The sequence below is a fragment of the Tasmannia lanceolata genome, unplaced genomic scaffold (genome assembly GCF_043159265.1).
Source record: "Tasmannia lanceolata isolate RefF3 unplaced genomic scaffold, GAP_Taslan_0.1 ptg000013l, whole genome shotgun sequence".
NCBI classification, from domain to species: Eukaryota; Viridiplantae; Streptophyta; class Magnoliopsida; order Canellales; family Winteraceae; genus Tasmannia; species Tasmannia lanceolata.
This window is the reverse complement of record NW_027518690.1, coordinates 7,760,986-7,774,352: the sequence shown is the minus strand read 5'-3', so window position 1 is coordinate 7,774,352 and position 13,367 is coordinate 7,760,986. Positions and strand designations below refer to the sequence as shown.

General features: G+C 36.6%; 1 protein-coding gene across 3 annotated transcripts; it reads right to left on the bottom strand.

Moving 5' to 3' along the window:
- Positions 1-289: 289 nt before the first annotated feature.
- LOC143889665 (CLK4-associating serine/arginine-rich protein) lies at positions 290-12,676 on the bottom strand. 3 transcript variants are annotated; one of them, XM_077393954.1, is made up of 13 exons: positions 12,392-12,676; positions 10,445-10,483; positions 10,193-10,341; positions 9,907-9,982; positions 6,740-7,037; positions 6,530-6,642; positions 6,136-6,183; positions 5,783-6,010; positions 5,357-5,458; positions 4,608-4,741; positions 4,042-4,180; positions 561-647; positions 290-478 (listed from the first exon to the last, which is right to left on the bottom strand). In XM_077393954.1, the coding sequence occupies exons 1-13, from the start codon at positions 12,586-12,588 to the stop codon at positions 454-456; spliced, it is 1,635 nt and encodes a 544-aa protein (XP_077250069.1). In that variant the 5' UTR covers positions 12,589-12,676; the 3' UTR covers positions 290-453. The 3 variants fall into 3 exon arrangements, with proteins under 3 accessions (XP_077250069.1, XP_077250068.1, XP_077250070.1); XM_077393953.1 differs by having other exon boundaries at positions 561-650; positions 12,392-12,675; XM_077393955.1 differs by having other exon boundaries at positions 561-650; positions 5,783-5,998; positions 12,392-12,674.
- Positions 12,677-13,367: the final 691 nt, after the last annotated feature.

The window sequence follows — 13,367 nt, the reverse complement described above, 5'->3', positions numbered from 1 at the left end:
GCACAAGTGGGCCGCCGTGACCTGATTCCTGATTCCGGCAAGCCAAACACAAATATCCTCTTCTTCTTCTTTTTTTGGTATCTTTTGTTCTTTTTTGCGCTGAGCAAATCCGAACCCAAAGTGACCCAATTTGAAAAATCGGATTACCCAGGTTGGGTTAGGGTTGAGAGGAATAAAGGCTGGTTGGGCTATGGTTGACCCCCAGAGCCCGAGGTTCGGGTTGGATCACGTTAGGGTTGGCCTCAACCCAACCAAAACCACCCTAAATTGACACGGCAGACACTGATAGTAACGGAATAAATAGCAAAAGATAAATCATTACCAGTATCCTAGTCTGAATTTTCCCAACAAAGCAGAACCTGCTGCTCTCTCAAAAAAAAAAACTTACATTCAAGAACACCCCAAAAGGGATCTATTTACAAACAAACTCCAGTTCCAGAGTCCCCAAGCAAGTCAGTATCTGGAACGGCTCCTTACCCTGCAATTTCAGAATTTCTTTCAAGAAAAAGGCAAGGCAGAGCACAGCACAAGTACAGTAATGGCCAAATGCATTGAATTACCTCCTCGGTGATCGAGAGCGTGAATGGTATCTTCGAGGGCTCCTACTTCTGCTTCGACTTCGGCTTCTGGTTCGGCTATGTCGGTATCTTCTACAAAAGTATGTGATTATAATGAGATGGTGAGGGCATCATTTTCTAAAGCTCTAGATTTTAAAACTAGTCTGCTTAAAACGGGACGTGCGTGGAAGAACTGTGATGTCAGATTCGGGACCAGTAGAAACGTGCGATGCAAATGAGGCTGAGGTTAGGGCTCTGCTGTTTGGGCTTAAATGGTACTCAAGTAACACCTCCAAACCTCTCATCGTGGAAGGGGACTCATCAAACACGATAGTATGGGCAAAGGATGATTCGAAAGGACCTTGGCGGCTTCACAATTACATTGTGGAAATCAAGGACTTGGTACAAGCGATCCGCCCGAAAATTGAGCATCGAAGGCAGACGGCAAATGAAACGGCGGATGGATTGGCAAAACAAGGGGTAATGCTGGCATCGATGTCCATCCACATCCCACCCGTTCACATCCCACCAGCTGTTATGGGGAATGGAGATGGAGTGTTATTAATTGCTATTTCATTATTTCCTCATTCACTGCGATGTAATTCTGGCGGGATACATATGCCTGTCTACTGTTTTGAGGGACACCTTGTCCTCTACTTTTCTGGGTTAATAAAAGTTAATTTTGAAAAAAAAAACAAAAAACTAGTCTGCGTACTTAAGAAATTCTGATGTTCATTCACAATGTGATGCTAGTCATTTTCTAGCAATTGTATGGACTCTCATTGTGGGTATAATGCTAGATGTTGGGCACCAAAAAGTAGGAAAAAGTCGAAAAAGGAATAAATATAGTTCTTATATTCTCCATCGCTGTAAACAGTAAAGTAAATAGGAATATTGAAAATCGAATAAAATTACGTAACTGGTGAGAAGAGGCGACTCGTGCAAAATTGATGGAGTAAAAAGTGGTAGGGGCAGGCCGAAAACAACTTGGATAGAAACAGTGAGGAAAGAGTTGATAGCTAGGAACATAACAGAGCATATGACCTTGGATATGATAGAATGGAAGAAAATGAGCTAGGTACATAACAGAGAACATGACCTTGGATCGGATAGAATGGAAGAAAATGAGCTAGGTACATAACAGAGAACATTTTTCTTTTTTGTAATGGCAACAACATAACAGATAACATGACCTTGGATAGGATAGAATGGAAGAAAATGATCCACGTAGAAGAACCCAACTAGAGCTAGGATTAGAGCCGGATAGATTCCTTCACATTCTTCATGAATTTTCTTCTAAAGGATTCCTTTAGCCGACCCCAACTAGTTTGGGACAAAGGCTTTGTTGACTTGAGTTGAGTTGAGTTGTGGGCCCCGGAAGCCTCACTCATAAGTTGCCGGAATTGACAATGGAAAAGGCAGATGAGCCGCTGAGTAATGGGAATGAGGTTCAAAGAAAAAGAAAGAAGGATTTTTTGTTCTTTTCTTTCTTAATTTTTCCATTATATCAATGACTCAATAAAAATGAAATTATCCCCAAAAAGGAAATATTTGTTATGCTTAATATCTTTAGTTTGATCTGTAAAGGTTTTTCAACAGGTTCAGGGTTTGGAGAAGACTAGGGAGTGCCTGCCATGCTAAAACAAGTCTTATAGCAAGCCATGCTAAAACAAATCCTGCTCTAAATGGATTCGGTCTGCAGCATCAACATAAATAAATCCCTAGGGTAAACAATTTCTTTTTCATGCAAAGATAATCTTCGGCTTCCAGTCTCATGATGAAAAACTAAATCCATGAAAATTCCCATATTGCTAAGCTTAATGCATACAAGGGGAAGTATTGATCTCAGACACTAAATCCATGCGAATCCCCATATTGTTAGAAAGTACAAATATTTCCTAGAAGTACCCACAATAGTTTGCATCATGCTATCAACAATGTGAACCAAAGACAGGAGCTTAGCTTGATGCCTGCTAAGTTTTAGATGAGTCAGGCACCACTCCATTCACTAAAGGTCAAGGCTCCAAATCTCGATAGCTCTAGGCACATCCAACAATGCCCAAACTGTTATGTATCTCATATTATCATATAAATCTACACAATACTTTTTTCGTCTAATAGACTCAAAACTCCACCAGTAAATATGGTTTCTCCACAGGTCCCTGCCTTCTATTTTAATAATTTTTGACAGATATTGTTTAATAAATATCTATGTTTTGATAATCTTAATGTGATTTATCATGTTTTTAGTGTACTGGTGTGAGCATGCCAGACCTTCCCATTTGCTTGCCTATCGATATTTTATATCTACCATCCGAACAATAAATGTTAAAACAGGTGAGCAACTAAAGAAATGAATATTGATAAAAAAAACTAAAGAAATGCATAACATATGAAATACACGAACACAAGTCACAAAAGAAACACTAGTAGCTACATTTACATAAAATAAAAGGCAAAAGAAAACCAAAATAGAATTATATATATATATATATATATATATATATATATATATATATAGAGAGAGAGAGAGAGAGAGAGAGAGAGAAAACGGTTCCTACACATGTGTAGATAAGTTATCTACACACTAGCTTAAATACAGTGGGGGCCACATTATTTGGGTGATCCAAACCATTCATTTTTAAGGCCCTCACATAGATAGGGTGTCCACAAAAAATCAGATCCATAGCATCATCCTAACCATTCGAACTGTGGAGGCAAAAAATGGACTAATTTGTGAAGGTTTAAAGACATCCATTTTACCTCCGCAAATCGTAGGGTTGGGATGATCCTATGGATCTGATTTTTTGTAGACACCCTATCTATGTGAGGGCCTTTAAAATGGATGGCTTGGATCACCCAAACAATGTGGGCCTCCCACTGTATTTTAAGCTAGTGTGTAGAGAACTCTCTACACATATGTGTAGGAACCGTTTTCTCGTATATATATATATATATATATATATATATATATATATATATATATATATATATATATATATATATATATATATATATATATATATATATATATATATATATATATATATATATCCCCAGACCCCACAATTGCGGGAGCCTATATATGAAATGATGACAATACTTTCTAGTTTACCATGTTTAGCAGAGTAGTTTTGGCGGAGACAAAAGGCAGTCATAAGGGGTTCCAATGTTTTTGCGAAGAGACCACTTTAATCCTCACCGGGAGGACAACTTTAATCCTCAACGGGAGGACAATTTTGGGGCCTCATGCATTCTCTAAGAAAAGAAACCACCGGATACCACACCTTGAATTTAATTGGTAAATGCAAATGACTTCCTAGATGAAAAGTTCACACAATAATCCTTTCCTTTCTTAACTTTGTAGTCTCATAAAAAAACAATCAATTATTGTTTCAGTTCAGAAAATATAGTAGATGCCATATGATAAGAACAAATTAAAAAGACAATTGAAAAAAAAAGAAGCTCTCCATGCATAAAATACCTTGGTGGAGAACGACTGTGGCTTCTACTATGACTTCGATGCCTATATCGACTTATTCTGCTTGTTTCTGCAAGTTTTTCCTGCCTTTGTCGTTCCTGTTCTCGTTTTTTCGCCATCTCAACAGCAGAATCTTTCTTAACTGTAGAAGCCATCAAGTGTACAACCATCCCCGGTCATAGATCAGAATGGGATGCATCCTCTAATAATCAGAGTAATTAAAAATAATCCAAATTCATGGTTCTCTTCATTGTAGCATGGTGCCTTTTTTTCATAATGCTGCAGTACTAATAACCAAGGTTTTAAATTTCGGCCAGACTTTCAGATTTCAGTTGGGACCAAAACCGAAATCCACAAAACCCGAAATTTAGGAAATTTCTCAAATTTCAGGAAAAATGAATTTTTTTTTCTGAAATTTCGGCCTAAAACAGTAATTCTCCTTTTCCGAATTTCAGCCGAAACCGAAATTTAAAACCTTGCTAATAACACATGATATTCATCGGACTTTCTCATTAAAAAAGAAAAATAATATATATATATATATATATATATATATATATATAACATACTTTGCTTATTCAGCTGCTTGCTCATTATCCGCTTAAGACGTTCCTGAGGTGTTTCTTTCTTCTCAGTCTGCTGTGGTTTTAAGGCACCCCCAGTAGCAGTTGGCTTGCTTAACTTTGCTATTGCTGACGATGTGCTATCATTTAAGAGAAAAACAGTTGTAGAATAAGTAGAAATAATGGCAATACAACCATATAAATTGGCAATACTTTCAAACAATCCATTGTCTTATTATATACATAGCACACAATGCCTCCTGAGCTATGTCACAAATGCCATTCTCGGGAATTTCTCGGCAAGAGAAAATCTCAGGATATATTAAATTTTTTTATTTTTTTCAAGTTTATACCATAGTTAGCAAAACGTGATATGCCAAAAAAAGGGGATGGCAAAAATTCGAGTTTAATATGGTACCGATTCAAAAAAACGCAGTCCAAAAAACGGAAACACAAGAAAATGAGTTTAGAGTTTTGTCATTTACATGGTGGGGGTAAAATTGGAAAGTTGGCACAAAAAAACATGTTTAAAACGTTTAAAACGCATTTTAAAAATATCGTGATATTATCGGGATATTTTATGATAAAAACAAAAATATTACCATATTTTTAAAATCTCACGATTAGTTGGGGATTTTGTTGTTTTATGAACATGCCGTGATAAAAACGTAATATATTGAAAATATCGAAGATATTTGTGACATGGAATAAACAGCAAAGAATTCAAACGGGTCCAGATATCAAAAGAGAGATACCTGACGGGACTTTTCAACAATTTAGTGTTTCTTTCCTGATCAAGAGACACGGCAGATGCAGGATCAATATGCAATGCCTCAAGTATACGACCAGCCGATGGCCTGCAAAATTGCAGAAGAGTTAGAGATACTCATGGAAATGGTTCAAGATTAGCTTTTGGGAAATGATTATAAGGGTCTATTTTACAAAAATCTTCTTTTGACAGGAAGAACCCATCTAGTAATGCCGTTATCAGTGATTTAGTCAGCTCCAAATTCCATAGATCCCCCCCTGTAATCATTCTGTTAAGACTAGGACTAAGGTACCCTAAAGGCCTAAACCCCAAAACTTGGTTTAGATACCCAGAACGAGCACGAGAATAAGCTGCAGCAGATAAAACATTGTTGAATATATCTTTGCAAGAATAAAAGGCCAAGTGCTCCGACCGGTTCAATACATCAGCTTGAGATTGAGGAGAATGTGGTGGAGACACCCCCCGTAGCTTCTGAGCATCCAAGTTGCCGGTGCCCCCAAACTCGGTAATATATTCTATTTTTGAAGTCCTTGGTTTGCCACGGTGCCCATTATCGTCATGTACACCACGGTCATAGCGTCTTGAGTAAGATGGGGAATGTGAACGTGATCTGGATCTGGATCTGGATCTGGATCTGGATCTGTCCAAAAGAAGCATTTCTCTCAAGGTCAAAGCAACCAATGAAAGAGTAACATCCAGTAGAGAAATACCAGTACATAACCATCCAGGAAGATCAGTGAAATATAATAGATGCACACTGCATACTTTCTGGAACGAGGATAAGCTTCATAAGTAGGACTACGGCGAGACTCCCTGTGGATCATAAAAAATAACCATCAGAATCGAAGGCATAGCCAAGGTTTGAAATTTCGGTTTCAGTTTCAGCCTCAGCCGAAAATGAAATTTAGGTGGATTTTTCGATGGCAATTTCGATTTCGGTAGAAATTTCGGTGTAAATCTTACAATTTTGGCCGAAAATTTTAAATTTTGGTTTCGGTTTTAAATTTTGGTTCCAGACGAAATCCGAAATTTCGGTATTTCTGCAGAAATTTAAAACCATGGGCGTAACCGAATGTATTTGTTTTATGTGCTTGTACCATAAGCTTTAAGAACAGCTGTTCTATTTTAAAATGCATAGCAGGCGTATTTAGAGTTGTACCTGTAGGGATCATGATGGAGCACTCGGCCACCTGTTGTTATACGTGCAGCCTCCCTCTCCTTTTCTCTTTCTATTTGAGAAGCCTTCCTTCTTTCTTTGCGACTCAGTTTTCTCTGCGAATGTTAAAATAGTAAGCAGCTAGCAGAAATAAATAATACAACTACAAGAAGCCCAAGTAGTAGACACCTCAGCCTTCTATGATGAACTTACAATTGCGGGATCCCCCTTAACTACTTCCTTTTGCCGTTTCTCTTCTTCTTTGGCCTTTTTATCCATATAAACAAGCCAACTAAACCTCTTCACTCCAAATTCTTTTGCAATATTTTCCATTCCTTCATCATTGCTATCATCTGTACTAATCCCCTTCTCATCATCATCTTCATCGTCAGTATCTTCATCCTCATCATCGGTGTCCAAAAGATTGGATTCCTCTTTCCCATCTCCATCATAAGAAAATCCCACCTGTGAGTATGAACCCTTGCTTGCGGGAGGTTGTGGTGGATATGATCTACTCCAGATAAAGATAACAATACATGATAAGGGCAGCCCAAATAATAGAGAAGTCCAAAACTCGGAGAACTTGGTCTCAAACTCGAAAAACAGCAGGAAGAAGGCAAAACCAAAATATTTCATGAAACAACTTAGAAAATGTACACAGACCAAGTAGTGATGCAACTGTGTTAACTTGACTCTACATGAGTACAATTATGACTCAGATCTAAAGATTCAAAACCTTGGAGACAGAATGATAATTAAAAGCATTGTTATCCTCACACAAGACGCATCGACACTTAAGCCTAAGGCCTTGACAAGGTCAACTTGACTTGAGATTAAACTTTGGCGACAGCATAATATCATAAGCATTATTGACCTCACAGCTAAGAATGAAGCATAATGTCTCAAGGCTCAACTCTAAGGCCTAACAGGATGAGAAGCAACAATACACCAGTCATACACCTTTAGCGTTGAGGCATTTCCTTTGGGCAGAAAAGCAACCATGGCAAATGGGCAATGATTAATTTTTAAGGTGTTGGTTTAGTTATAGCTTATAAATGTTCAGATTTAATTCATTGGAAAATTAGCCATACTAAAGAATTTGAATTGAAAGAATCTCTTGGATGATTACTAATGCCAACTTTTGATGAAATATGGTTTAACGTGATCATTTTTAATAGTCCATTTTCTTGTTCTTTTTCTTCTTCTTTTTTTGCCTTTTGAAACGTAAGAAATTACTGAAGAAAGAAAAACAACGCAGAAGAAAGCAATCATGACCAAGATGGGTTGCTTTTACTGTTTTGAAAGAAACTTCCTGACCTATTTTATATCTTTTCCTAATTTCTATTGCTTTAACCTTGGAGATTATTGTCCGAAAATGCAAAGAAGACCAATTAAGGGAATCCCATAATCTTCTCAGATTGTTTCCCTAAGACCATAGTTCTATGCAGGGGCAGTAATGACAAATTCTAGTTCAACAGAAACTCGTTGCTCAATAAATGTCGTTAGAATGGGCTCATATTACCTAGAACGTGGGTATCTCTGATACAGCATAGAGTAAGTGGTGTGCTTCTTCCCCGTGCATAAAATACAATGAAGGTAGGCCTAGTTAGGGCACTCCTCCAGAATGTGGTACATTTGAGGAGTTTCATTTGGGTCTCTCCGATATACTACTAAATATACATATATTGCATAGTTGTACTCATTATTAGTTGTACTCATTATTTTGAAAATCTTACGATTTACGATTCAAATCAAATCTTATGGATAACGATTTGAATCCCATGATTGAATCTTAATTTGTATGAATCATACGATTTTCGATTGAATCTTACGGTTCGATCGTAAATCTTACGATCCAAATTAAGTTTTGTCTAAAAGAATACCATTCAAAAAAAAAAGTTTTGTATAAAAGAAAATAGGACCTTCTTTCAAAAGTCATCATTTCTTTTCTACATTACAAGAAGCTTTCAAAATCTCTCTCATTGGAAGGAAGAAGATAGAAGAGTAGGTTTTCGAACAAATTGAACCAGTCAAGCATAGTGCATGTGCTTGAGGGCATTACATGCATCAGGGTGGGAGACAACTATAATGAGGACAACACCAACGACTCCAATCTTTTATGATTGATATTTGCCATTTGACGTTTGAGACTTTGAGAATTGATACGATCTTGTGTCTTTTTTATTTTTAAGATTTTTATCCAATATGCATGGGTTTGGATGAGAAATAGATGATTAGTGTGGTCAAGTTTGTCACCAAAAATTCGTATTACGATATTGAATGGCTAATCATGGTAATTTCTATTTGAATTAATGAATTTGGATGAAAATTGAATAATTGGCTATTTTTTATTCTTTAATTTGTTTATAATTATAATTTTTTATTTTATATATATATATATATATATATATATATATATATATTTCTCTTTTATTGGTATTTCTGAATGAATCTTCCGATTTACGATCCGTTACGATTCGACACCCATTATGATTTACAATTTGATTCCCAATTTTCAAAACATTGATTGTACATGTAATTATGAACAAATTAACCTAATTATGAACATCACCCACATTAATCTTACACCCTCGCATGCCTTTAACCTCATTCCCCTATACCCTACACTACACATATCCCTTACCCTTAATCACTTCTAGATTTCGTTTGGCTATAATTAGGGAATTTATTTTTATAGATCAGCTTTGGTTGATAGACCTGATTAGATATTTGATGATTATTGATAAGTGAGATGCTTTTCCTTATTTATAATCTATTGTATGGAATTCTCTTGGCTCATTTGATTTCTATTGGTGGAAGAATTCAAAAGCTTTGAACCTTTGTGAAAACCTAATTGTTTTGTGATTACAACTTGATGTTTATTCTGTTATGAGAAGTGTGGTGCTATTTTTAGTGAAACTAGAACCTATTTACACGCCAACAGTTCCCAGTAAATGATTCGTGAACCCTAGGTTCACATCAAATTGGCATTAGAGCTGGATTTGCATCACTTTTCTATGTTGTCTTCTTCTTTTTTTTTGAAATGGTAACTTTTCTATATTGTCCAGACACAAAAAAAAAAAATGAGGGTTTCAATTTCTTGACTTCGTATAGTTTGAGATAGTTTTACGAAAGGCCAATCCTATAAATTAAAGATAATCAGGTAAACTGGACCTAAAAAGCAGCAAACTCCACAATAGACATGTGACAAAAGTTAAAATTTAATGTATAAGAGATGTAGCTAAGAACAGGAAGTTGCTAATAGATAGCTCAAGAAACATATTCGCATTAAATTAATGAAGCAAATTCTTTAAAGGGCCCTACTATTCAAGAAAATGGAGTTTATGAGCAAATATGTCATAAGGGTATATATATCCAACCTGTCTGATACAAAAGGAGTAGCAGTCTTTGCCTCCAGCTCTTGGTTAACATTTTTCAAACCCTCTTCATCAGTAACTGTTGGATAGATATTGTTGAGCTTGTGAAAAGCGGCAAACAGTCGAAATAACGGAGTGCTACAACATCGAGCTTAAACAAACTATGCATGGAACTTGACATGGATTGTTTAATCATCATGACTAAGAGAATAATTAAAATGGAAATGCAGGAAATGTTAAAATATGTTCAAGTATGCCAAGACAGGATAAAAAATAAAAAAATACCGACATCCTTTACGGCGATGCTTAATTAAATCCCGATAACGCTCAAAATTAACAAACTCTTCTAGTTCTTCTTCCTCTTCTGTTTTTTCTTGGACCCGGAAAAGACGGGAATCAGACTCTCGAATGAAATCAAGGAGAGCGCGGCCGTCAAATCTGCCCAGAATAAACCACATAAGAACCATTCAAAAAAAAAAAAACCACATAATAAGAGGATGTCTTCAATACACAAATACACAAAAGTGCGAATGCAATTCACCTGTCAATCAATATATTCTGTTTCCCATTCCAAGGTATCCTGTCATTGAAACCAATGATAAAAAAAAGTTCAGGAAGAAATTTATTGTTCAGCACGAGTAATGACATCACTCTGAACTTGAAGAAAAAACGATAGAGAATTTTCCATTGCTCTGAAAAAACACAGCCAATGTGGCATAACAATACAAAATCATGTTGCATTAAGCCTATGAGATTGAATTGTAAGTTCTCTGCCACAATTTAAAAAATGCAAGAACTTGATGCTACACATGCAACAAATACGCACTAAAAAATTATGCAAAATAAAAAAGTTTGACAGCAATTCAATAACCAACTCCACACCCCCCCCCCCCCCCCCCCCCAAGGAAAAATAAATAAATAATAATAATAATAATATGAATCAAGCAGAAAAAAAGAAGAAACACAAGGAAATAAGGCTGCTGTTCCAATGGTTAGCATGAAAGAAAATTCGAGGAGTTCAAAGGATGAAAAAACCTCCAAAACTTGACAAAAGTAAGCAATCCACTCAATTTTCCAATAAACTATAATCAATTCTTAACTCTTAAAGTAATACCCCTTCAAGACTTCCTAAAACCAAAAGTCCTCACAGCATTAAAACCCCAAAATTCAGAAATAAAATCAAAATGTAAATTTTGAAGAATGGGGTTTCGAAATACCCAACTGAGATGATTTTAAAGCCCAACGAACCCAAAACTCCATAAGGCTCCATTTCTTTCAACGTAGAATGGTACGTAAAACAAATTTTATGCTCAATTTTAAGTCTAAAAAAGGGCATAAAATTTGTTTTTAGACCCATTTTATGTCGAAAGAAACGGAGCCTAAACAAAAAATGGCAGCTACATTTAAGATTGAGGCCAAAGGCATGTGGTCCATTACTGCAATCAGCATGATGTTATCATGAAATCATCAGCCAGATTCAATCTCAGGCCTTCTTTAATATCTTGCAATTGCTATCATTTTCGGGTTTAGTTGCCTTGAATCAATCCTTCCCCTCTCCTCCTTTTCTATCTTTTCTTCTTTGTTTATTGTGCCAACACAAATTATGCACACAACACCATGGAAGTTTCAATGATTTTCTAGGAAAAAAACGAAGCCCCAATTCAGAAAACTTTTATCAAACCACATATCATCATATTTATCAAGATTAAGAATCAATATATCTATGTTGAAGCCTACTTCAAAGAGAAAAGCAAAAACATCCACAAAACCAACAAAAGGAAAAGGGGTGTGTTGAGTTAAACAATCGAAACCCCCAAGCAAATTTTGGGGAGATGGAAATTCTTAGAATAAAAAAACTCTAAGCTGAACCCTAATTCAAAGAGAAAAGCAAAAAACACCCACAAAACAAACAAAAGGAAAAGGGCTGTGTTAAGTTAAAGAATAGAAACCCTAGAACAGATTTTGGGGAGAGATGGAAATTCTTACATGCCCTGCTGATCTAACTTTTCTCTTTGAATTAGGGTTTTTTCGCACAAAACAAACAAAACGAAAAGGAGTGTGTTATGTTAAACAATAGAAACCCTAGAGCAAATTTTGGGGAGATGGAAATTCTCACAGGCCCTGATGATCTTGCTTTTCTCTTTGAATTAGGGTTTTTTCCCTTCTAACATGCCCTTATGATCTTGTTTGCTCTTTGAATTAGGGTTTTTTTCCTTTCAAAAAACCTAATTCAACCACAAAACAAACAAAAGGAAAAACAGGGGTGTGTTAAGTTAAAGAATAGAAAACCTAGAGCAAATATTTTGGGGAGATGGAAATTCTTACAGAAAAATAATATTAAAAACTACTATCTAACCACAGATTATCGTATTAATTGACATAAAGAATCAATAAATCTACGTTGAACCCTAATTCATATAGAAAAAAAAAAAAAACCAACAAAACAAAACAAACAAACCCTAATTTGGTGGAGATAGGGAATTCTTACAAGCCCTGCTGATCTTGAGTGGCTTGATAGAGGCCATCATCACGGTACATACGGCATCGAGATCCCATGATTTGGAGAGATTGTTGAGGATCTCCTCTCCTCTTCGCTAAGAACACGGCCCTTCTCTGAGCTCGCCTTCGAGCTGCGTCCATCAGATCGTGAACTTTCCTCTCTGATCTTCTCGCCTCGTGCCACATCGTTAAGGAAATTCAATTCGAGATTTGCAGAGCAAAACCCTAACCCTAACCCTAAAATAAGTTCCACCTTAGAACGCGGGGAAAGAAGAAAGCGAGGACGTGAGGAACGTGAGAAAAAGAGAAATTACAGAATCCCAATTTGTAGCCTCTTCAGCTCTAATTTTAATCTCCTCGGTAATATTTTCACCCCCTGCAGTACATGCACACCCCCTGATAATGTGATTTGACATAAAGTTGCCCACTTTTCACGTCAAATCAGGTTAGGGGGTGTGCACGTAATGCAGGAGAGTGAAAATATCATCCCCTATGGGCTGCGCACCATTAAAATACTCAGGTCGTGTAGTACGCACGCCCTGGATGGAAAATTCAACTCCAACCTAATTTTTTGTTAATAACCCAGAAATTTCATTGTTTTTTCCGAAAATGTAGGGGTGAGATGATATTTTCACCCCCTCCGTGGTAAACATTCGCCCATCTTATAACGTGAACAGTAGGCAACTTTAACGCTTTTTGACGTCAAATCACATTAACATGGGGGGCGAATGCATACTGCACGGGGGATGAAAATATCATCGCCCTTAACCGTTGGCACTGTATAGTCCAAAAGACCTTTTTAGTTTTTACCCTCAAAATTAGTCCAGACTATGGGTGTGTTTGGCGTACTGTTTGAAATAGCCGTTTTGCAAAACGGCATTTTGCCAAACGGCGTTTTCATGTTTGGTTCACCAGATCAAAACGACATTTTAAACGGCAAACGGAGGTATTGTGTGTTTGGTTGC

What these genes read in the sequence shown, in the direction of transcription:
- LOC143889665 (XM_077393953.1), bottom strand. Translation starts at nt 12,588, where the DNA reads ATGTGGCACGAGGCGAGAAGATCAGAGAGGAAAGTTCACGATCTGATG. An exon ending in CAAGCTGATGTATTGAACCG is followed by an intron (nt 5,459 to 5,782) that starts GTCGGAGCACTT and finishes GCAATTTTGCAG; the next exon opens with GCCATCGGCTGGTCGTATAC. An exon ending in CACAGTCGTTCTCCACCAAG is followed by an intron (nt 651 to 4,041) that starts GTATTTTATGCA and finishes ATACTTTTGTAG; the next exon opens with AAGATACCGACATAGCCGAA.